This window comes from Carlito syrichta, unplaced genomic scaffold, assembly GCF_000164805.1.
Source record: "Carlito syrichta isolate Samal-C Ts95f unplaced genomic scaffold, Tarsius_syrichta-2.0.1 Scaffold313184, whole genome shotgun sequence".
In the NCBI taxonomy this organism is placed as follows: domain Eukaryota; kingdom Metazoa; phylum Chordata; class Mammalia; order Primates; family Tarsiidae; genus Carlito; species Carlito syrichta.
Genome location: NW_007257280.1, coordinates 234,274 through 260,273, shown reverse-complemented (window position 1 = coordinate 260,273; position 26,000 = coordinate 234,274). Strand labels below are relative to the sequence as shown.

The 26,000-nt window shown below is 40.3% G+C and overlaps 1 protein-coding gene across 1 annotated transcript in view; it reads left to right on the top strand.

Annotated features, from left to right (window-relative positions):
- LOC103272741 (transmembrane 9 superfamily member 2-like) overlaps nucleotides 1-26,000 on the top strand; it is a 118,098-nt gene that overhangs the window by 38,624 nt on the left and 53,474 nt on the right. The window contains exons 7-10 of the mRNA XM_021718655.1: nucleotides 4,559-4,670; nucleotides 20,436-20,515; nucleotides 22,988-23,096; nucleotides 24,186-24,315. Coding sequence (XP_021574330.1) covers nucleotides 4,559-4,670; nucleotides 20,436-20,515; nucleotides 22,988-23,096; nucleotides 24,186-24,315 — 431 coding nt within the window. The remainder of the gene's footprint in view (nucleotides 1-4,558; nucleotides 4,671-20,435; nucleotides 20,516-22,987; nucleotides 23,097-24,185; nucleotides 24,316-26,000) is intronic.

The following is a 26,000-nucleotide window of genomic DNA, read 5'->3' as shown; positions in this document are numbered from 1 at the left end:
GGATTAACAAGTGTGACCCACCGCACCTGGCCCTATTTTACTTCAGCTAGAGTTGATCTATTTGTAACAGCTGATGAACTAAAGAAACAAACAGTTAAAGAACGTATTATGCCAAGATTTTGATCATGGGTAGGTTAACTTGATGTTTCATAGACTTTATTTCCTTATCTGAAAAAAGAGAAGGCGAAATTAGGAGTCTGAAATGTAGAACCTGATGTGTCAACCCCTGGAAATTATTATTCAAGTGTGTTTTCCTTGAAAAAAGTGTCTATAGATTTTATGAAATAAACAGGCCCTAAATGGTTAAGAGCACTGGTACTTTATAGCTTTTTTTTTTTTTTTTTTTAGTTGGAGTCTCACTCTTTCGCCCAGGCTGGAGTGCAGTGGCGTGCTCACTGCCACTGCAGCCTCAATCTGCTGGGCTCAGGCGATCCTTCTGCCTCAGCCTTCTAAGTAGCTGGAATTACAAGGCGTGCGCTAGCACGCCTGGCTAAATTTTTTAACTTATTGTAAAGACAAGGTCTCGCCATGTTGCCCAGGCTGGTTTCGAACCCCTGAGCTCAGGCAATTCTGATTTCATTTTTTGATAAATACCCAAAAGTGGGATTGCTGAATCATATGGTAGCTCTATTTTTCACTTTTCAGGATCCTCCATACTGTTTTCCATAATGGCTGTATTAATTTACATTCTCACCAACATCCACTTTTCCACATCCTCATCCAACACTTATCTCTTGTCTTCTTGATAATAGCCATTCTAACAGGTGTGAAGTGATATCTCATTGTGGTTTTGATTTGCATTTCTCTGATGATTAGAGATTTCCAATTTTGTTTGATCGTAGTTTTAAAATTAGTGGCTATGGAAAAAATTTAGACGTTTATCTCCACAAGGTATTACAAATAGGAAATAAAAGAGGAATTAAAACATTTAGGGCATATTTATGAATAAAGGAGTAAACATAGCTACTAAGAGATGTCACGAAATACTTTGCCTTTGTCAAGGACAATCACCCATACTTTTTTTGTGTATGCCACTTCTGATATCTGGAAACAGAAGTTTTAGGATGATGGACTCTGAGGTCTGATTTGGGATGGCTGCTCATGATTGAAGGGATTTGTAAGAAAGGTAGGAAATATACAAAGTATGATCAGGAAGCAAATCTTTTACCAGCTATATGAAAATCAAACTTAATGCTTATAGTCACATCTCATATTCTCAGACCCAGATAGAGGAAAAAAAACAAGAAAATACTTTTTGAAGTTGTATTTATTCTACACTGCCCATAGTAATAGCTTATGTGTACATACAGCTTTCATCTGATTGCTGTAATGGTCATTTATGTAGGTCACTTGAGGACATGAACTGTGTTATAATTAATTTTTTGCCGAACTAAACAATCTGCCCAAGGTCATAGAAGTGAGTTAGATCGAATTATTGTGGTCTTTTGTTTTAGGTGCTGTTCCCGACCAATTTCCCTGGCTGATACCATAGTTGATCATCTCTTTTTCTTAAAATACTTGCTTTGACTGGGCATGGTAGCTCATACCTATAATCCTAGCACTTTGGGAGGCAGAAGCAAGAGGATTGCCTAAGCCCAGGGGATCAAGGCCAGCCTGGGCAACTTGGCGCGAGACCTTGTCTCTACAACAAATCAAAAAATTAGCCAGGCATGGTGGTGCATGCTTGTAGTTGAAGCCTGGGGCGGAAGGATCGCCTGAGCCCAGCAGATTGAGGCTGCCATGAGTATGCCACTGCACTCCAGCCTGGGTGACAGTGAAACTCCAACACCACCACCCCCAAAAAAATACTTGTTTCATTTGGCTCTTAGGTTACCATACCTTCCTGATTTCTTATTTCACCAGTCACTTCTTAATCTCATCCTCATTTTCCTAACCTTTTACTGTGGGAGGGCTCCTAGACTCAGTCTTTGTAGTTTTCTTCATTATTTATACTCACGCCTTCTTTGAAGGAAGAAAAGATTTATTTAAGAAAAAGATCACTTCCCATAGACAGGAAGAGGGTCAACTCTCGAAGATGAGTGTGGCTTCTTTTCTTTTTGAGTCAGAGTCTCACGCTGTCACCCAGGCTGGAGTGCAGTGGCATGCTCATGGTTACCTGACCACTGCAACCTTGACCTGCTGAGCTCAGGCCATCCTTCCACCTCAACCTTCCAAGTAACTAGAACTACAGGCATGTACCACCATGCCTGGCTAATTTTTTGATTTATTGTAGAGACGAGGTCTCACCAAGTTGCCCAGGCTGGTTGCAAATCCCTGGACTCAGGCAGTCCTCTTGCCTCTACCTCCCAAAGTGCTGGGATTACAGGTGTGAGCCACTGCGCCTGGCTATATCTTGGTAATCTTTTTTTTTGAGTTGGAGTCTCACTCTGTCGCCCAGACTGGAGTGCAGTGGCACGCTCCCGGCCACCGCAGCCTCGACCTGCTAGGCTCCGGCGATCCTTTTGCCTCAGCCTTCCAAGTAGCTGGAACTATAGGCATGCGCTACCACGCCCAGCTAATTTTTTGATTTATTGTAGAGATGAGGTCTCGCCAAGTTGCTCAGGCAGGTCTCCAACCCGTGGGCTCAGGCAATCCACTCACCTCAGCCTCCCAAAGCGCAGGATTACAGGTTGAGCCACTGAGCCCAGTTTACCTTGGTAATCTTATTCTGTCTCATGGTGTTACCATGATGACTTTTAGATCTCTAGGTTTGTATATCTTGGGCTGTTTACTTGACATGTCATCTTGGATGTGCTTCTCCTTTTGTCTTTCTCATCTCAGTAAGTGACAACTACATCTTTCCAGTTGCTCAGGCTCCAACCATGGCACCACCCATGATTCCCCTTTCTCACTCTTCTGTCATACTCCATATCTAGTCTAGTCCTTTGGCAGACCATGAGACTCTCCCTTCAAAATGTATTCAGAATCCACTACATCTCATCACCTCCACCATCACCTGGTCTAAGACATCATTTTACCTCAGCTGGATTATTCAAAAACCTAACTAGTCTCCCTGCTGCTACCCTTGTCTACTAGCAGTTTGTTCTCAATATAGCATTCAGAGCATTCCTTTTGAAACGTCAGCTCATTTCAATCCTCTGCTCAGAATCTTCCATTTTCACTTCCCATCTTACTTAGAGTAAAAGTCAAAGTTTTGAAATTGGCCTATAAAGCCTTATGCAGCCCACATATAAAGCCAGTGGTTTCAAATAGGGCTTTTACTTTGGTTAGAGCTCTCAGCACAATTTTTGCTGCATAATCTCTCATATGAAATGCAGATATTTTCTGTGCTGGACTCAAGACTATACATACGCAGTAAGCCCTTGATAAGTATTATCATGCAGTAATTTAATTGTTCTCTTTAAAATTAACTTTTGAACTATTTATAACCTTAGCAATCATTATTTAAAAAATTTGTAGCTATTTAAAAATGCATTCTGGCTCTAAATAGAATTTACGTATTCCACAAACACTTGTAAGGGTCTATTATTGTACCAGACACTAGTATTACAAAAATGAATAGAAGAGGTATGCATCAATATCTTCCACAACTGTGAGCCAATGGTTTTATTGTGCATATACATGTATAGACAACAATTCCATAGAATTGCATATTATTCACTAGAAAACAGCCAAGAGCTGGGCACAGTGGCTCACACCCGCACTCCCAGCACTTTAGAAGGTGGAGGCGAGAAGATTGCCTGAGTCCAGGGGTTTGAGACCAATCTGGGCAACTTGGCAAGACCTCATCTCTACAATAAGTCAAAAAATTACCCAGGTATGGTGGCATGTGCCTGTGATTCCAGCTACTTGGAAGGCTGAGGTGGAAGGATCACCTGAGCCCAGCAGGTTGATGCTGTGGTGACTGTGAGCGTGCCACTGCACTCCAGCCTGGGCAGCAGAGTGAGACTCTGACTAAAATTAAAAAAATAAATAAAAAGCAATAAAAACAAAATAAAAATAAAAGTCTCCTCATCCCTGATCAGACATTTGCTACTTCCATCAGTGTTATCCATTTCCAAACTTCTCTAGTTTTTCCCCTCCATTTTCTATTTTTAATAATTTTTCTCTTTTTCAGGTAAAAAGGTTCATGTAGATATCTTCAGTATCTTTTTTTGCTAAGCATGGTGCTTTATACAACGTAGGTCCTCAATTCTCTGAGTGCTTATAAATATGATTTTTGCTTCATCTCTTCAATTCTCTAGTTCTACAGCTAAGGTTACAAGATACGTTATTTAGTATATCAAAGAGGGATGAGCTGAGAGATGAAAAAGCCATTTGCTGATAGAAGGGTTTTTTGTTTGTTCTTTCTATCTATAGGCAAGGCGAAAGTTCTTAAATATTGAATTTGGGGTAGTATATTGACTCTTATTTGAATGTTGGGGACATTTAGAAATGAAAGTATTTTAATCATAAGGAGTTTTAAATGCAGAATGTAATGAAAGGCCTATTTTTTTGAGCCTGCTGTTACATGCCTGAATAGCCATGAATTGGCAATTTTACAAGGTTAGTTTCATATAAAAATTTACTTTTCTTCTTTTTGTTTCTCTTTTACTAGCTATAAGCATTCAGATGAAAACCACCTAACTTGTAATGGACCCCCTATGGAAATTCCTGGAGAACAAACAGATAAGTTGAATGTGACTTACACTTATTCTGTGAAATTTCAAGTAAGTAGTCCATAACATCATCTTAATTTTTTCTAAGTCAACTAGGTAACTATCATATACTTAATATTCAAGCCTAAATTTTTTTTTTTTTTTTTGAGTTGGAGCGTCTCACTCTGTCACCCAGACTGGAGTGCAGTGGCGCTCCCGGCCACTGCAGCCTCGACCTGCTGGGCTCTGGCGATCCTTCCGCCTCAGCCTTCCAAGTAGCCGGAACCACAGGCATGTGCTACCATGCCCAGCTAATTTTTTTGACTTATTGTAGAGATGAGGTCTCGCCAAGTTGCCCAGGTGGGTCTTGAACCCACGGGCTCAGGCAATCCACGCACCTCAGCCTCCCAAAGCACTGGGATTACAGGCTGAGCCACTGAGCCCGGCTTCAAGCCTAAATTTTTATCAGTTTAAAATTGTATAACATAGCTAAGAGCTGAAGAAAGTAGGTAAACTCTTCCTGTTCAACAATTCAATGGACAATCATTAAAGGAATTCATTAAAGGAATCCCTGTATTAAATCTACTATATTTTAGATACTGTGTCAGGTATTTTACTTCCTATTACTTCATACTGAGTTTGAAAGAGGTACATGGGGAACCAGATGGGTGTTTCCTGGGGTTGGTTGTCTGGCTCCAGTGGGAGCATGTCTTTTAGAAGAGACACAGTATAGTGTAGAGAGAAGAACACAGACAATCGGAGACTAACCTCGATTCAAACAGCGACTTTGTCATGAAGAAACAACACTGATAGCATTGATAACCCCTCATAAAGATGCTTATCTAACCTTCCCAGTGGTCATGAAATTCAACAGGAAAGTCGGAGACATGACCAACTGCACATGTCTTACCAGAAATCTTGCTATATAAAATAAGTCCTGGAGGATGTCCTGGAGGGCAGATGCAGGGATCCACTGTCTTTCAGCTGCCTGAGACATCACTTCTGTTCACAAGTCACTTTTATTTATTTATTTATTTTGAGTTGGAGTCTCACTCTGTCACCCAGGCTGGAGTGCAGTAGTGCGCTCATGGCCACCGCAGCCTCGACCTGCAGGACTCAGGTGATCCCTCTGCCTCAGTCTCCCAAGTAGCTGGAACCACACACATGTGCCACCACGCCTGACTAATTTTTTGATTTATTGTAGAGATGAGGTCTCACCATGTTGCTCAGGCTGGTCTCGAACCCCTGAGCTCAGGCAATCCTCTCCCCTATGCCTCCCAAAGTGCTGGGATTACAGGCATGTGCCGTAAGTCACTTTTAAATATTTCTTTCTGAGAAAACAAAAACAAAAACAAAAACAAATAGAAGCTTTGCCATTTGCTAGCTGCGTGAGCCTAGGCAAGTCACATAATCTCTGAGTTCTGGCTTCTTCTCATGTCATTTAATCTTTATTTTCGGAATATGTAAAGTCCTTACCATGGTGTCTAACACAGAGTAGGTTCTCAATATATGACATTCATTGTTGTTCGTATGTCTAGACTTTTTTCTTTCATAAATAACTATTTTTATAAAGATGGTGTGTATTTTGGTTAAAAAATATAGATATAGATAGATACACTATGAACATTTTGGTGAATATTCTACTAGCTCTCTGATGCTCGTGTTTCTCAAAGGGTTTTCTGTTAACTAGCTGCTTCATATTTCATTTGTTTGCTTAGTATTTTATTTAATTAATGAATTTTTTGGGAGTCGGATTCTCACTCTGTCACCCAGGCTGAAGTGCAGTGGCATGCTTATGGCCATTGCAGCCTTGACCTGCTGGACTTAGTCAATCCTTCTGTCTCAGTCTTCCAACGAGCTGGAACTATAGGCACACATCACCACTCCCGGCTAATGCTTTTTTGATTTATTGTAGAGATGAGGTGTCACCACGTTGCCTAGGCTGATCTCGAACCCTGGGCTCAGGCAATCCTCTCACCTCAGCCTCCCAAAGTGCTGGGATTACAAGCATGAGCCACTGTGCTCAGCTAAGTCTCATTATTTTAATTATTATAAACAATGTTTTAATTTTTTTTCTTTTTTACTTACGTGATTATCTCCTAGGGTTAAATTCCTAGTAGTAGGATTATTTAGGTAAAAAGATGCACACATTTTGATAACACATTGCCAAAATCTTTTCCAAAAAAGTTATTAGGCCTGAGGATCTGCTGTTTGCTTACACACTCAGCAATACTAGGTTCTTGTCAATCTCTTAAAATCTTGCTTCTGAATATTAATTCTGTGAATATACCAAAGGGAGTTAGATTCATATTAACCAAAAAGTTGTGGGTCCAGTGTATTAACCAGAATGCTAATCTATTAATTTATATGGAGAAATAGAAATACTTGGTGGAACATATCATTCATGTTAGCTTGTTAACACATTCACCTGTAGTAAAGTTATATGAAAGATTCTTGGTGAGCATATGAACCCTGAGCAAAGAGAAGGGAGGTAATTAAAAGATGATATTCAAGACACTGTAGTGCTATACTTGCCCATGGACTAGATGTTTGTGTTCATGGGTCAGGTTCTTTTTAGCCTTAGACAGTACAAGTAGTGCTTCACCAAAAGATTGACTTTGTGGCATTCTTTTTTTTTTTTTTTTTTTTTTGAGTTGGAGTCTCACTCTTGTTGCCCAGGCTGGAGTGCAGTGGCATGCTCATGGCCACTGCAGCCTCAACCTGCTGGGCTTAGGTGATCCTTCTATCTCAGCCTTCCAAGTAGCTGGAACTACGGACGTATGCCACCATGCCCAGCTAGTTTTTGTGTGTGTGATTTATTGTAGATACTAGATCTTACCAAGTTGTCCAGGCTGGTCTCAAACCCCCAGACTCAGGCAATTCTCTCACCTCGGTCTTCCAAAGTGCTGGGATTACAGGCTGAGTCACCGTGCCTGGCTGTGGCATTCTTTTTATAGAAAAAATCTTGTATGACTATGTAGGTCTATGTATTTCCCATTTTAGTCTTTTTTTTTTTTTTTTGAGTTGGAGTCTCACTCTGTTGCCCAGGCTGGAGCGCAGTGACATGATCATGGCTCACCGCAGCCTCAAATTCCTAGGCTCAAGCGATCCTCTCACCTTAGCTGGGACTACAGGCAAATGCCACCATGCCTGGCTAATTTTTTAAATTTTTTGTAGAGACGAGGTCTTGCTGTGTTGCCCAGGCTAGTATCAAACTCCTGTTCTCAAGCAATCTTCCTGCCTCAGTCTCCCAAATGCCAGGATTACAAGCATGAGCCACCATACCTGGCCTGTGTATCATATTTTTATTCAGCTTTGATCATACTCGATTTCATATAAGGCTTTTTTTTTATAGCTTCAGGTGTACTAATCACTTTATTTGGGGCTAGGTCTCAAATCTCCTCAGACGTTTACAAATTGTATCATTTTTGTGGTTGACCTGACAGCTATTATGACATGATTCTTCATAATCACATTCTGAAAGCAATTCCAGATCGGGGATGCCTTTCTTTTGTCCCTCTGTATCACCTGTAGTGGTTATCTCCATTTTATAAATGAAAGTACTGAAGCCCAGTGAGCTGAAGTAATTTTCTCAGGATCATGGCTAGCAGGTGGTGGAAGTGATGATATTCAAACCCAGGTCTGTCTGACCCTCAAACTCATAGTTTTTCCACTATACCATTCTGGTTTTCTATTTTAAGGGTCTATTATATTTTCTGCCTACAGAGTAACTGTAAAGAATATGAGAACCATTTATGTTAGAAATGGGTACCTGTACCTTGAGTCATCCAGCTAGAGGTCAGGATTACTTGATCCTACACCCTGCAGTTTACCCAAACTGCAATTGGTGAAAACAGGCAATTTACTAGTCCAATAAGTATAGTCCAGTCTTCTAATTTCTAGATGAAATATAGAAGTGTAATCTGAGGAAAGGAATGAAATACACTCTGAAGAAACTTTGAAAAAACCTTTCCTCAGTGGTTGAGAATGCTATTCAAAGTCTAAGCTATTATCAGAAGTTGATTGAAGAGCTGAAGCCCTTATACATTTTTATCAGTTATCCATCAGCTATTACAATTTTTATTTTTATTTTTTTGAGTCAGGGTCTCACTTTGTCACCCAGGCTGGAGTGCAGTGGCAGGATTATGGCTCACCACAACCTCGGGGCTCAGGTGATCCTTTTGCCGCAGTTTCTCGAGTGACTGGGACTCCCAACGCATTCCATCATGACCAGCTAATTTTTTGATTTTTTATAGAGACGAGGTCCTGCTAAGTTGCCGAGGCTGGTCTTGAACTCCTGGGCTCAAGCGATCTTCCTACCTCAGCCTCCCAAGGTGCTAGGATTACAGACATGAGTGATCATGCCCAGCTTTTTTTTTTTTTTAAAGTTGGGGTCTCACCCTGTCAACCCAGACTGGATTGGAGTGGCACAATCACAACTCATGGCGGCCTCGACCTTCTGGGCTCAGGTGACCCTTCCAGTTCAGCATCCTGAGTAGCTGGGACTACAGGCCTACATCACCACACTCAGCTAATTTTATGTTTGTTTTTTTTTTGTAGAGATGAGGTTTCCCTAGGTTGCCTAGGCTGGTTTTGAGCTTAAGCAATCCACCCGCCTCGGCCTCCCAAAGTACTGAGATTACAGGCATGAACCACCACGTGTGGCCTTATCAATTATTAAAAAAATTAAATGTAAGAACTCTTATGTTTACAGTAAAAACCAAGGGAAAATACATCTGAGTTGAAGTTCAGACATATCAGGAAGCTACATGATATGTGTTACCACTCGACCCAGCTAGTGGTCGATCTGTCTGTCTGTCAGGAAGCAGCTATCAAAAGAGCTGAAGTGGAAATTCAGATGCAGCCTTAACAAATCGGGGAATTTGAGAAATCACCTTATTTGAGGTTAGGTCTCAACAGTCAAGTCTAATCCTGGAATCTGTTCTAGTAGAGGGATTTTTTTTTCATTGAAACGTATTTTGTGTGCTTAGAAGGCCCTTGGCTTCCAGAGGTGTTATACTGAAAATAACCAGGCACACTTGAATTTGAATCTTGGCTCTACCATTTGCTAGCTTTGTAAACTTGATTAGATTACTTTGAGCTTGTATTTCCTAATCTGTAAAATGGGTTAATCACCTCCCATGATTGCTACCAAAGTTAAGTGAGCTGACATGAAATACTTAGCACAGTGCCTAGTCAGTAGTACACATGCAACGTTTCCTATTTCTTCTCTCAGACATAGGTTCTCCTAGACCTAGAGGCAGTTGATTTTAAATGCCTTTTCTTTTTTTGAGTCTCACTCTGTCTGTCGCCCAGGTTAGAGTGCAGTGACACATTCACGGCCACCACAGTCTCAACCTGCTCAGGTGATCCTTTCGCCTTAGCCTTCCAACTAACTGGAACCACAGGCATATGCCACCACACCCGGCTCATTTTTTAATTTATTGTGGAGATGAAGTCTCGCTGTGTTACCCAGGCTGGTCTGCAAACCCTGGGTCAGGCAGTCCTCTTGCCTCTGCCTCCCAAATTGCTGGGATTATAGGCCTGAGCCACCACACCCAGCTTACAAATGTTTTATACAACAATAGTTCATGCATACAGAGAGTAGGTTATGCAGTGAGAACATACCAAGACACTAAATTCTTTATCTGAACGCCAGAATGTGGCTGCCATAGTTAGGGGAATGATGCAAGGAAGAGTGGCGAATATATTTCTGTGATGCTCTTTCTTTATTTTCTTGCCTTGGGTGGATGCTTCTACACTGCTGGTGGGAATGCAAACTAATGCAACCTCTTTGGAAGACAGTGTGGCGATTTCTGAAAGAACTAGAAATTAATCTTCCAGCAATCCCCCTATTGGGGAAATACCCAGAGGAACTCAAATCATTCTACAAAAAAAGATACCTGCACATGCATGTTTGTTGCAGCTCTATCCACAATAGAAAAATACTTTTTAAAAACCCAGTGTTGGTTGGGTGTGGTGGCTTATGTCTGTAATCCCAGCACTTTGGGAGGCAGAGGTGAGAGGATTGCCTGAACTCAGGGTTCGAGACCAGCCTGAACAACATGGTGAGACTTATTTCTATAATAATAATAAAAAAATACCCAGATGTGGTGGCAGACGCCTCTGGTTCCAGCTACTTGGAAGGCTGAAGCAGAAGGATCACCTGACCCCAGCAGGTTGAGGCTGCAGTGGCTATGAGCATGCCTCTGCACTCCAGCCTGAGTGACAAAGCGAGACTCCAACTAAAAACAAACAAACAAACAAGCAAACAAACAAGCAAATCAAAAATCAGTGTTAAGGTGTACATCAACATTTCCCAAAGTGCCTTCCCTAGTCTAGTTAAATACATTTGGTAAATGCTATTTTCTATTGCTTCCTTTCTCAGCTTCTCAAAGCATTTTTTTTTTTTTTTTTTGAGTTGGAGTCTCACTCTGTCACCCAGACTGGAGTGCAGTGGCCACTCCCGGCCACCGCAGCCTCGACCTGCTGGGCTCCAGCAATCCTTCCACCTCAGCCTTCCAAGTAGCTGGAACTATAGGTGTGCGCTACCACGCCCGGCTCATTTTTTATTTATTGTAGAGATGAGGTCTCGCCAAGTTGCCCAGGCGGGTCTCGAACCTGCGGGCTCATGCAATTCACTCACCTCAGCCTCCCAAAGGCACAGGATTACAGGCTGAGCCACCGAGCCCGGCTTCAAAGCATATTAATAAAATATTGAAAAGTCTCCCAAGAAAGAAACCTATTGACTGAGTCTAAAGCAGCATTTTACAAATGTATTTGACTCTGGAATACTCTTTTGGAGTAGCATTTATGTCCTAGTTTGGATCTCACTGGCTATCCCAGGCAAATGGTGGTTGTGTCTTAGAATAGCTTACAAAATCCGACTGAGTCCACAACATAGCTCAAACTTTCTGTGGATAAATGAGAAGCAAAGCCTCAAACGTTGGTAACCATAATTATAAAAGAACTTAGATGACATTATGGCTATGAAGAATTTTGTCAACCAACTGAGTACTTAGTCATCATTTATTGGACTGTTTTAGTGGGATTGATCAAATTTGAACAGCCTCCAATAAAATAATTGATTTAGGTCAATATGATCAATGAAATTTAAGTGTAAACTAGTACAACCTCTGTGGAAAACAGTGTGGTGATTCCTAAAAAATCTAAAAATTGACCTTCCTTATGACCTAGCAATCCTCCTTCTGGGAATATACCCAGAGGAACTCAAATCATCCCACAAAAAAGATACCTGCACATGCATGTTTATTGCAGCACCATTCACACAACATGAATCCCAACCATGCTGCCCATCAAAACTGAATTGGAGTAGCAAAATATGGTACACATACACAATGGAATACTATGTACCCATAAAGAAGGATTAAATTATGGACTTTGCAGCAACTTGGATGGATTTAGAGTCTATCATACTCAGTGATCTATCACAGAAACAAAGAACTGGGTACCACATGCTCTCACTCATAAGTGGACCGTGAACATTTATCATAATACTATAAGAAAGGGGTTGGCAGTAATGGGACACTGCCAGGGGAGGGAGAGTGGGGCACATAACATTAATAAGCGTAACTGATCTCAATCCAGGTGAAGTGGGGACCAAAGGGAGTCCCAAACTTTACCTGTACAATGAACACTTATCTATCTAATCCTGAATTGTGCCCCACATCTTTAAAATAAATAAATTAAAAAAACACAAAGTATCACCCCACAGTTTACTTACTAATTCTAATGGAAAAATATAAAAATAGGTAGGTGAATAAGTAAGTGAATAAACTTGAGTTCATACAATATCTCTGACTGCACACCATAACATTTATACTAGCCCTCTCCTCTTGTTTATATGTAACTTCTTTCCCTGTAAGATATCTGACTCTCATCATCTATGATATATTGACTTATTCAACCCTAGCATACATGTATTTTCAGAACTGCTAAGTTATATATTTGTAAGAAACACATTTATTAATTAGAGTGTTTATATAGCACTTTTTGGGTACAGAAATATCTTATATTCTTTTTTCCATGGCAAGTCTGAAATCTGGTGTGTATTTTTTATTTTTTTATTTTTACTTTTTGAGTTGGAGTCTCACTCTGTCGCCCAGACTGGAGTGCAGTGGCCGCACCCGGCCACCGCAGCCTCGACCTGCTGGCCTCCGGCGATCCTTCCGCCTCAGCCTTCCAAGTAGCTGGAATTACAGGCATGTGCTACCATTGCCCGGCTGATTTTTTGATTTATTGTAGAGATGAGGTCTTGCGGCCCAGGTGGGTCTCGAACCCGCGGGCTCAGGCAATCCACTCACCTCAGCCTCCCAAAGGCGCGGGATTACAGGCTGAGCCACCGAGCCCGGCTTGGTGTGTATTTTATACTTATGACTTATTGATAATCTGAGGACCAGCCCTGACTCAAGTGCTGAATAGCCACATGTGGCTAGTGGCTGCCATAATGGCACTGATATAGACCACCTCATATGTACCCCCTATCCCCTTTGGTTTGTGCTTCTACATGTCTTTCTCCTTTTGCTGCTTCTCATTCTCAATACAGAAAATTTCACCAGATCCAGGGACATGGATTGATTGTAGGCCTTGAACTGGATACACTACACAGTCTCACATGTGCCTTTTGTGCACAAAAACATTCATGCCTCAGGGAGAGGGGATGGGTGCAATCCCGACATGGAGTTGGGACCAGGAGACGTGGACAGGAAGCCAAACTCTATGCACACATCGAACCACTTACAAATGCCAGTGCCATGCAGCAGCTGTGGCTCTTCAACCACCTGGGTCACAACCTCCATTTTCCTGTGCCTGTCTCCTTTCCCACCACCTGCCACCTGTAAACTGCTGTTTAAACCCAGAGCCTATGATCATCAGCTGAGCCTGTGGACCTGAGCACCCGATCAAGCAGATGCTAGGCCCAGAGAAGTTCAGAGGCAATATAATAATTTTTAGTTTTAAAAGTTTTGTTATTTTGCTTCTTAATTAAGCATCTTGTGAATGTACTTTAATGTTTTCAGAAAATAATACATGTTCTCAAACGGTTATCAAATTTGGAGTTTATAATAAATCTGTTCAGAAGGAGGGATGAGTCATAAAGATTAACATTTGAGTGAAGACCTTTTGTTTATCCATGTTTATGACAAGTGTTTATTGAGTGCCTGTTACGAATTGAGTGCCTATTATGAATTTATTGAATACCTATTATGAATTATGAACACTGAGTGCCTATTATGAATTATAGAATGCCAGAATAAGGTGTTTCTATTCATAATACTTTTACTTTAAAAATGTACTGTTTTTATGTCACCAAACAAAGGCTTTTTGATTTCATTATAATCACAGTAATTTTAGCCATATTTTTGAGTTACATAAGCTCTATTTGTGGGCTAGCCTGGGACCCTAGCTAATTTTTTTTTTCTTCTTTAATTTTTTATTTTAAAGATGTGGGGTACAACTCAGGGCTAGGTATAAAAATGTTCAGTATGCAGGTACCCTTGTTGATGAGGTGTGTCCCCTCTCTCCTGGCAGTTTCCCACTACTGCCAATCCCTTTCTTCCTACCTAAATTTATAGCATTTTTTTTTGAGTCGGAGTCTCACTCTATCGTCCAGGCTGAAGTGCAGTGGCACACTCATGGCGACCACAGCCCTGACCTGCTGGGCTCAGGCAATCCTTTCAGCTCAGCCTTCCAAGAAGCTGGAACCACGTGCCTGGCTAATTTTTTGATTTATTGTAGAGACAAGGTCTTGCCAAGTTGCCCAGGCTGGTCTAGAACCCCTGGGCTCAGGCAATCCTCTGCCTCCACCTCTCAAAGTGCTGGGATTACAGGTGTGAGCCACTGCATCTGGCTGTAGCATTGTTTTTGTTGGAAAATGCATTTCTGATTTTCAGGGAGCATGGAGCAGAAACTGAATTGAGAATTCCAAAGCTTTGATGCTGGCTTGCCTCAAATTCATACTGGAGACCTTGAGCAAGTTTTTTGCCCCCACTGGACTCCAGTTTCCCCATAATAAAATGAGAGAGTTGAACTGGATCAGTAATTCCTTACCCTATTAGACTGATATCCCCTTTAAATAACAAATGGTTTATAACTCTTTTTGCCATTCTAAAATGATACTAGTAGGTAAGAGATAACGAAACTTGCCTATACACATAATTTCAATAAACACCAATATAACACCCTAAATACAATATAAAGGAGAAATAAAAGAGAAGTAACTTTTTTTTTTTTTGAGTCGGGGTCTCACTCTGTCACTCAGGCTGGAGTGCAATGACATGATTTGGTTCACTGCAGCCTCGACCTCCTGGACTCAGGCAATCCACTTCAGCTTCTCGGGTACCTGGGATTACAGGCACATACTAACATGCCTAGCTAATTTTATTTTTATTATTATTTTGTAGAGATCGAGTCTCGCTATGTTGCACAGGCTGTCCTCAAGCTCTTGGGCTCAAGCGACTTGACCTCCCAAAGTGCTGGAATTACAGGCATGGGCCACCCAGCCCAGCCAGGAAGTAACTTTGTTTTTCTTTTGAGTCGGAGTCTCACTCTGTTGCCCAGGCTGGAGTGCAGTGGCACACTCACTGCCACTGCAGCCTTGACCTGATGGCCTCAGGTGATCCTTCCACCTCTGCCTTCCAAGTAGCTGAAACCACAGGCATGCACCACCACACCTAGCTAGTTTTTTGATTTATTGTAGAGATGAGGTCTTGCCATGTTGCCCAGGCTGGTCTCAAACTCGTGGACTCAGGCAATCCACTCACCTCAGCCTCCCAAAGTGCAGGGATTACAGGTATGGGCCACCATACCCAGCTCGTAAGTAACTTTTAATAAAATATGTATTTAAGTATATATTACAGTAACTGTCAGGTGCTTGTACCTGTCTGTATAATCATTGTAAACGTGACAACAGATGGGTATAAGAATATTGCACACTGGTGCCTCAAATGACACATCTTTTCAAATGATGTCATGACTTTCTAAAATGTTGCTCAACTTTGGCAAAGTTCCAAACCAAACATAGTACCATTTTCCCGTCAATTGATATGGTAGTTGCATGCTTGGGGACAAAAGAAAATCAATGTATATTAAGACCATGTGTAAATACTTTGTGTTTATCTGTAAAAGGCAGTTTGAACCTAGGTACAGATAATCATATGCAGATTTACACCCACATGAATGTTGTATGGGGCATTTGGAAGATCTTTGGGACCCAGTGCAGTTCTCAGTTCTCTATTGTGTACTGCAGGACATCAGGCATTCTATGCTGCTGGATACCTAGCAGCATCGCCACACATTTTCATTATGCCCCCTAGGGGGTGCTGCTTCCCCTGTTGAGAAAAACTGGACTAGAAGATCAAGTTTTTGGATCCCTGCATGAATGATACAGGGTACTGTATCATTGATCAAGAAGTCTTGTTTTTGTTTCTGCCTTTGCTGCTTGTGCCTCCATTATTAGCAACTTTAAAGACCGATTTTCTTCATGATTTTATGAGAATTGCTATGTCTCATAAAAGATTTTAAAACTCTGGGAAGTAAAGATGAATAGTAATTTTTTTAAAAGTTGGAGTCTCACTCTATTACCCAGGCTGGAGTGTAGTGGCACAGTCACGGCCACCGTAGCCTTGACCTGCTGACCTCAGGCATCCTTCCGCTTCAGCCTTCCAAGTAGCTGAAACTACAGGCGCATGCCACCATGTCCAGCTTTTTTTAAAATTATTATTGTGGAGAAAAGTTCTCGCCATGTTGCTTAGGCTGGTCTCGAACCCCTGAGCTCAGGCAGTCCTCTCGCTTCCGCCTCCCAAAGTGCTGGGATTACAGGTTTGAGCCATTGTGCTTGGCCGAAGAATAATTTATTCATTTAAAATGGATTAAAAATAGATTCTACCACTTAGTTATCACTTTGCAGTTGCCGTTTTGTTCCCAAATGTGCCTTAGGATTTTAAAAGTAATTTCTTACTTTAAAAAATATATATATTTTAAAGATGTCTGTACGTGGTCCTGGGAAAACTGACTGACCACATGCAGAAGGTTAAAACAAGACCCTTACCTATCACCATACACAAAAATCAACTCTAAATGGATCAAAGATCTAAACATAAAACCTCAAACTATAAGAACCTTAGAAAATGCAGGAGACACCCTTATGGAAATTGGAAATTTCTTACTTTCTTAGGGAAAAGCAATACATGTTATGGTCTGTTATTTCCAGCAGATGGCAATGTTTGGTGCAGATTGTCCAGGCTCTCTTTGTAGTTGAAGTCCAAACTTCATAATGCATATTTTAAAGTATTGCTTTTTTTTTTTTTTTACAAGACTTGATATGAATGAACTCAATTAAGGCAAAGGATAGGCTGGTAAAGGGATGCATGTAGTTCAAATTTTGACAAATTAAGTTACATTCTATTATTGCAACAATATTTTTAAAGGAGTTTCTAGAAAAATACAACAATACTTTAATAGGTGGGTATGGTGGAATCCGTCCATGGAATGAGTATTTTTTAAATTTATCAGTTCTATAAATTATGACTTTCTTATAGGTTTTTAAAATTAGTTCATTTTGAAACAATTTCAGACTTACAGAAAAATTACCAAAACAGCACAGCGAACTCCTGTAGTCCCGGATTAAAAGATGCGCCGATTATTAACATTTTACCTCATTTGCTGGCGGGGCATGGTGTCTTAATGCCTACAATCCCAGCACTTTGGGAGGCTGAGGTGAGAGAATTGCCTGAGCCCATGGATTCAAGACCCGCCTGGGCAACTTGGTGAGACCTCATCTCTACAATAAATCAAGAAATTAGCTGGGCATGGTGATGCATGCCTGTAGTTCCAGCTACTTGGAAGGCTGAGGTGGAAGGATTGCTGGAGTCCAGCAGATCGAGGCTTCAGTGGCTGTGAGCGTGCCACTGCACTCCAGCCTGGGTGACAGAGTGAGACTCCAACTCAAACAAAAGCAAAAACAAAACAAAACAGCAACAAAATTTTACCTCATTTACTCCACTGTTCACTTTTCTGTGTGTGTGCCCATTATTATGAATCTTTCTCTGGATCTTTTGAGAGCTAGATGTTGTCCAGTCATCCCTAAACACTCTAGAGAATGCTTCCCTTAAAACAAGGTCACTCTCCTATCATACAACCCTTCAAATCAGGAATCAATACTGGTACTCTACCATCCAATCCACATCCATCCACTCACATTTTTCTTTCTCTTTCTTTCTTTCTTTCATTTTCTTTCTTTCTTTCTTTCTTTCTTTCTTTCTTTCTTTCTTTCTTTCTTTCTTTCTTTCTTTCTTTCTTTCCTTCTCTCTCTCTCTCTCTCTCTCTCTCTCTCTCTCTCTCTCTCTCTCTCTCTCTCTCTTTCTTTCTTTCTTTCTGTTGGAGTCTTACTCTGTCACCCAGACTGGAGTGCAGTGGAACACTCACAACCACCACAGCCTCGACCTGCTGGGCTTAGGCGATCCTTCTGCCTCAGCTTTCCAGTAGCTGGAACTACAGGCGTGCGCTACTATGCCTGGCTAATTTTTTTGACTTATTGTAGAGATGAGGTCTCACCAAGTTGGCCAGGCTGTTCTCTAACCTGAGGCTATCCCCTCACCTTGGCCTCCCAATGTGCTGGGATTCCAGGCTTGAGCCACTGCGCTCGGCCAATCCACTCACATTTCACCAGCTGGTCAACAGTGTCACCCTTTCTGTTTCTGGTTCACAATCCTATCCAGGATTATATGTTGCATTTAGTTTTTGTCTCCTCCAATCTGGACCAGTTCATTATTCTTTCATACCTTTGAAATTTTTAAAGGGAACAGATCTTACATTTTGTAGGATGACCATGACCTGAGTGTGTCTGATGTTTCTTCATGACCAGACTTAGGCCATGCATTCTTGGCAGGAATACCACAGAAGTGATACATCACATCAGAAGGTACGTGATGTTAACCTGTCTCATCACTGGTAATGTTAATCATGATCACGTGACCATCAGGAGTTAACTGAAATCTATTGTTGAATTAAAACCCTTTTTAATTAAAATCTATCACTTGGGGCCAGATGCAGTAGCTCATGCTTGTAATCCTAGCACTTTGGGAGGCCAAAGAGGGAGGGTCGTTTGAGCCCAGGAGTTTAGAAAAAATAATAAAATAAAATCTATCATTGGGTTTTAATTTTTTTAAAAAAGCAATGTATGATTACTTTCCTCATATGCCCCAAATTTCAGAAAAAGTATCTAAAGATATCCAATTTTAAATAATAAGTCATTTCAAGCATAGCCTGGTCATTCTGTGCCAGTGTTTTTCTTTTGCTAAGAGTATACCATTGATTTGAGGGGTAATACTGCATTAACGGCTCAAGTGTTTATTGGGGATTATCATTTAAGATCCTCATCTATTGGTGATATTTTATTTTATTTTTGAGTCGGAGTCTCACTCTGTCGCCCAAGCTGGAGTGCAGTGGCATGCTCACTGCTACCGCAGCCTCGACTTGCCAGGTTCAGGCGATCCTTTTGCCTCAGCCTTTCATGTAGCTGGAACTACAGAGCATGCGCCATCATGCCTGGCTTATTTTTTGATGTATTGTAGAGACGAGGTCTCGCCAAGTTGCCCAGGCTGGTCTTGAACTCCTGGGATCAGGCAATCCTCTTGCCTCGGCCTCCCAAAGTGTTGGGATTACAGTTGTGAGCCAGTGCACCCAGCACTGGTGATATTTTAAAAGAAAATTGTTGACAAGTTGGTGATATTTTAAAAGAAAATTGTTGACAAGTTGAATTTGATTACACATCTGGAGGAATATCTTGAGTCAAAATTATGGTTTTCTTTGTATTTTATTCAGTCCTGAAAGCTCAAATGTTAAAAAAAATCTTTTTATAAGCTTATAGCTACAACATCTCCAAACTTAACATAAAAATGTAAAATATTGGAGTATTTGTTAAGCAGTGATGGGTTACATTGAACAAGGTTCTGTAATCAAACAAAATACACTAATAATAAACCTATTTGCAGTGGGTGAAGTTGGTAAGTTGCAGTGAAGCAAGTTGTCTTTTAGTTTAAGTAATTATATCAACAATAGTTGTGTGTTTGTATGTGGTGAAGACTTCAAACCATATAGAAAATGACTAAGTAAATTGCTCCCCTCCTTTGCCCTCAAATTTGTACTCTCTTCCTCTAATAGTAAAACCATTATTTTTTTCTTATTCTTTCAGAAAAATGCTTGCACCTACAAGATATGTATATTGTCTTTTTTGGGGGAAAATGGAATTTTGCTATGCATATTCTTCACCTTTCTTTTTTCATTTAATGCTGCTTCATAGACATCACCTATAGATGCACATCATTCTTTTCAATGGTTATATAATATTTGCTAGCATGATTTACCATAGTTTATTCTCATTGTGATGGGCATTTTTGGTTGTTTCTAAGTTTTTATATTTACAAAGAAAGTTATGGTAATTCTCATTATGTATATCTTTGTGCACCTTTTCAAGTATGATGTAAAGTTACAATGAAGATGGAAATGTGGTTGGGACAAAAGGAAATGAAATATAGGGTACATTTAGGGTTACAGGCAAATAGTAGCAAAAATATGTCATTTTTGGTAAATAGCAGTAAGCTCAAATTATTTTCCTCCTAGTTCCTTTTTGAAATGAGGTACAATATCAGGAAATGAAAATAAGATAAAAATGTCAAGGTAGATCACACAGTTCCATGAAGTTAGAAGTAAAGAAATGAAGAAAGCACAAGTAGAATAGTTTCACTGTTTGTTTGAGGAGTATAACCAGCAAAAGGTCAGCCTAAAGTTTTATCATATGATTTCATATTTTTATTTTAGGAAAACAAAAATGTCAAGTGGGCTTCTAGATGGGATTATATTTTGGAGTCTATGCCTCATACCAACATTCTGTGGTTTAGGTAAGCACTCCATGAAATAAAGAATAAGTTACTTTGGGGTAGGAAATGTAAATATGTATATTTAAATTAAGGTATTTTGTCATCACAGATGATTTTAGGTGACTTATTTTTTCTTCTCTGTGGCTAGTTTCCCCTCTTCTCCCCTCCCCCCACCTTCCCATATACTCAATGAAAAGGAAAAAAAAGGATAAATGTGTTTTAAATATGCTAATGTTTATGTTGAAGGGACAGAGAAGCCTGAAAGTCTTGGAGATGCTGTGTCTGCATGCAAAGAATATTGGGGTGGGGAGTAGATGAGATATGAAGACTTTTCTAGAAAGTGGGCAATATACAAGAGAGGAAAAGCAAACAGAATGGAAACTTTTGTGGACTCAGAAAGTCTGAGCGCACTAGGGAGTACAGAAAAGTGGTAACCAGCTGGGGTAGAGGAAATTAGGGATGTCATGAAAAACTGAGAAAAGGGTGAGAAGAAGGCGAAAGGATTACATAAGACAAACCACCATCTTTCAAGTGGCTATTTAATCAAGGCAGATCATAGATAGGAGAGGTTCGTGTGGAGATAATGTCTGCCAGAATCAGACAATTTATTCTTTTTACTTCCTAGTATGATGCCAAGCACTGTGATAGCCTCTCAGATACAATGATGAATAGGGCAGATGAGACTTCTGCTTGCATGAAGCTTATATTCTAGTAGAATCAGTGAAACGACCTGATTCCTCAAGAATCTTCAACAGGATCAAATCACACAGAAGTCTGTGATTGTGGAAGTAGTTTCGACATGAAATTGAGGGATGGGCCAACTGAGAACCTAATGATTGGGGTTGTGATAAAATGCTGAGAGTAGGAGTAGGATGTTGTTAGTAACATAGGAGACCGAGCAAAGACGTGAATAAAAAAGAAACTGATGTATATATATAGCATTTTATTAGTATTTTATCCTGCAATAAAGCAATTTTAGATGAAAGAAGACTACACAGTAAAAATGAAAGTAAGGAATGCTGTGATACTATGAGTATGGTATTCTCAAGTGATAATTTTCCTTTATTCCCTCTGCCTTTAAAATGAGAATATCTTCCCTTCCTTTTTGTGTTCCTATGCTCCCACCCTCACTCCTCCTCCTCTTTGTCCTTCTCCTCCTCCTTATGGTAGCTTTTCCAGAGAGTCTTCTGTTTGGGCAACAGTCCAGATCTCATTTTGCCACCACCCCCAGAAATTTCCTTAAATAAAATTTGTTTAAATGGTTTCTCCAAAGGGGTTGTGAAAGTGAGGAACCTCTAGATAGATTGTGGGGGCTAATCTCTAGTAGTAATAATAAGTATAAGTAACAATGAATATACTGTAATTTCTGCCATCAGCTAATTTACTTATAACACTTAACAGACATGTTAGACATCAGTCATCTTATTGGTATCTCACTAAAACAATGCAGGCCTTTTCATAGATTCTGGTGAAACTTTTTGGTGTGTGTAGATTTGGCTGGGGATGGGGAGTGGGATAGTGGATGGTTTGGGGATAATTTTTTTTTTTTTTTTTTGGAATCGGGTTCTTACTCTGTCACCTAGGCTGGAGTATGGTGATACAATCATGGCTCACTGCAGTCTTGACCTCCTGGGCTCAGGTGATCCTTCTGCCTTAGTCTCCTGAGTATCTGGGGCTATAGGCATGTGCCACTACACCCAGCTAATTTTTTTGATTTTTAAAAAATTTTTTTTGTAGAGATGAGGTCTCACTATGTTGCCCAGGCTGGTCTCGAATTCCTGGGCTCAAGCAATCCTCTTGCCTCAGCCTCCCAAAGTACTGAAATTACAGGCATGAGGCACCACACCCAGCTTCTGGGGATAGTTTTTAATTTTTAATTTTAAAAACAGTAAGTAAGATCTGGTAGATAACTGGTCCTTGGGGTCTTTGCCCTGAAGCCCATAGAGTGATAATGTTAGAAGACCATACCTTGGTCCATTGGCTAAGTACCTCAGCCATTAGTTCAGCCTGTGACTTTTGAACTTTTGTTCCCAGTTCCATGCTCTAGAACTAAGTTTGTATGACTAATCTCATTCATTTATCCTTATTTCTTTTAAAAAATGTACTCTTAAAAAATTTTAAAGTTACACCTATCAGATACAATGTGCATAAGTGGGAGTGGTGGGTACACTTAAAGCCCAGACTTCTTTACCACTATATAATGCAATCATGTACCCAGAAACTATTTGTACCTCCTAAAGGTATTGCAATAATAATAAAAAAAAACCTTAAGAATAGTCTTGCTTTTATTACTATATTTGTAGTACACTTTTGTAATATAGCTTTAGGTTCATTTAACATATTGATGCATTCAGTTTTTGATCTATGTTTAACCCTGGAAAACTGATTGGCATAATGATAATTTGGATGTTTTTCTTTTATATGTATAAGCATTTTTTAGTGTTCCCTTAAGAAATTTGAGATTTAACTTTTTTCCTTTCTTAATTTTTCCAGTATTATGAATTCTTTTGTTATTATTCTTATCTTATCTGGAATGGTGGCTATGATTATATTAAGGACTCTTCATAGAGATATTATCAGATATAATCAGATGAAGACTTCTGTAAGTAAAAATGCACATATTTGATTCAAGTACTTGAGTGCCTACTATGTCCAGTTCTCAGTGCTATATTTCTAGAGTATGAACACATTGAATACAACACATTTTTGATGCCTAATAATTGTGCATATTATACCAAATCAGAAAGAATAGAGTTGTGTAGATTATTTATGTATTTATTTTTGAAACAGAGTTTCACTCTGTTGCCCAGGCTGGAGTACAGTGGCACCATCATAGCTCACTCACTCAGTCTTGACTTCCCAGGCTCAGGCGATCCATCTGCCTCAGGCTTCCCAGTAGCTGGGATTATAGGCACCTTCCATCATACCTGGCTAGTGTTTTGGGTTTTTTTTGTAGAGACAAGGTCTTGCTATATTTCCAGGCTGGTCTTGAACTCCTGGGATCAAGCAATCCTCTTGCCTTGGCCTCCCAAAGTTCTGGGATTACAGGTGTGGGCCACAACATCTGGCTGGTATAGTAGTTTTTTTTCCCTTTTCTTGCTTTGTGGTCTTGCTCTGTTGCCCAGGCTGGAGTGCAGTGACACTGTCACGGCTTACTGCAGCCCCAACTTCCTGAATTCAGGCAATGTATAGATTTTTTTTAAACTTCAGGTAAGTCTGGTTATATTATTTTTATAAGTTTCTGAACTCTCAAAATATCATTATTTAAGATTTTCATTGATTTGTAGTATGAGATAAATATACCAAACATTGCAAAATACTATAATTTAGGTTATACTGTTTATAATGTTTTGACTCTTGTAATCATTTGTGTATTGGTGAATTTTTAATTTCTGTAACATTGGTCAAGTTCTTTATGTGGGTTAACTCATTTTGCTTTCTTCATGAAAAGCAAGTCAGTTGTGTGATTAATGTAACTAATACACTCTCTCCAATGAAAAACTGAGTAAGGAGTGACTTATTTATGTGGCAGGATCACGTACCTTTCAGAGACCTGCTAAATTCATAATGAGCCATTGGTTTCCAGTCAGTCTGTCTTTAAAGGAAAATTCTGTTTCATCTAACTTTCAGAGTTCTTGTAACTTTCTGTCATAGTAACTTGAATGTTTATTAGAGGCTTTCTCATGTGCAGAAAGATGCCCAGGAGTTTGGCTGGAAGCTGGTTCATGCTGATGTATTCAGGCCCCCAAAGAGTGGAATGTTGCTGTCAGTCTTCCTGGGTCAAGGAACACAAGTTTTGATCATGACATTTATTACTTTATGTGAGTACACTCAAATTTATCCACCCCCCCACCCCCCCCAAGTCATGGCCTTACTCTATTGCCCAGACTGGAGCACAGCGGCATGGTCACAGCTCACTGCAGCCTCAAACTCCTGGGCTGAAGCAATCCTCCCTCTTCAGCCTTCCAAGTAGCTGGGACTGAAGGTATACACTGTCACACCTAATTTCAGATATATTTGTAGTAAACTGTCGACATGTTAAACTTTGGTTCATGTGTTCAAAAATACTTTGAAAATTATACCCTGAAGTTTATGAAAGTTTTCATTTTATAGTACTTAGTTTTCTATCTTCTCAAATTAAGGATATGAGTCTAAGAACATCAAGAACATTCCATTGCTTCTTTAGTTGTGATTAGTTTATTGCAAGCTCCAATACACATATTCCTTGCTCTGCAAAATAAATAAATTCTTGAAAATCAGTATGTGAGCAGAATTTATTTCTTTTCTTTTTTTTTTTTTTGAGTTGGAGTCTCACTCTGTTGCCCAGACTGGAGTGCAGTGGCCGCTTCTGGCCACCGCAGCCTCGACCTGCTGGGCTCCGGTGATTCTTCTGCCTCAGCCTTTCAAGTAGCCGGAATTACAGGCATGCGCTACCACACCCGGCTGACTTTTTGATTTATTGTAGAGATGAGGTCTTGCTGCCCAGGCGGGTTTCAAACCCGCGGGCTCAGGCAATCCACTCACCTCAGCCTCCCAAAGGCGCAGGATTACAGGCTGAGCCACCGAGCCCGGATCAGAATTCATATTTCAAGTGGGCTAAGGGGGTACATGATTCAAAGGCTAGCTTTCTGAAATGCTATGGCAAGCCTAAGTGCTGATCTTTAAGTGTATAAACAGAATGGCGTCTTTAGTAAGCTCACAATGGCTCATGATCCCTAGCTGCCTTCATTTATAAGCTAAAAGTGGAGCTTGTCAGTTTTTGATAGTGAAGGTAGTGATTTTCGTAAACAAAGCTGCTGTAAAAAATGGCTTATTAGGTATTTCAGATGTCAATGATAATTTCCAAATTCAGCTTTTAAGGTTATATTTTCTGGAGACCAAGTCTTACTTATTTTTATTCTCCACCTTGAATAAAAGAAAACAAAGGAAATTTCTGTGGGAAAAAATGATTTCCTGTTTTTATTTTAGAGTCAGGGTCTCACTCTGTCACCAAGGCTAGAATGCAGTGGCATGATTATAGCTCACTGCAGCCTCCAACTTTTGTGCTCAAGCAATCCTCCTGCTTCAGCCTCCCAAGCAGCTGGGACTACAGGCATGAACCACCATGACTAGCTAATTTTTCATTTTTTTTTTGTAGAGACAAAAGTCTCACTATGTTGCCCAGGTTGGTCTTCAACTCCTGGATTCAAGCGATCCCCCTGCCTTGGCCTCCCAAAGTGCTAGGATTACAGGTGTTAGCCACCATGGCCAGCTGGTTTGCTATTTTTAAAGTGACTACTGGAGTAGGGATATTTTGTTTGATTTTGATTTAGTCAGTGAAATTAAAGACTAACTCAACTTGAAAACTTACTTCCGTTTACCTTGAATTGAAAATCAGACCTTTTTCTTTTTCTTTTCTTTTTTTTTTAGTCAGAGTCTCACTCTGTCACCCAGGCTGGAATGCAGAGACACGCTCACAGCCACTGCAGCCTCGACCTGCTGGGCTCAGGTGATCCTTCTGCCTCAG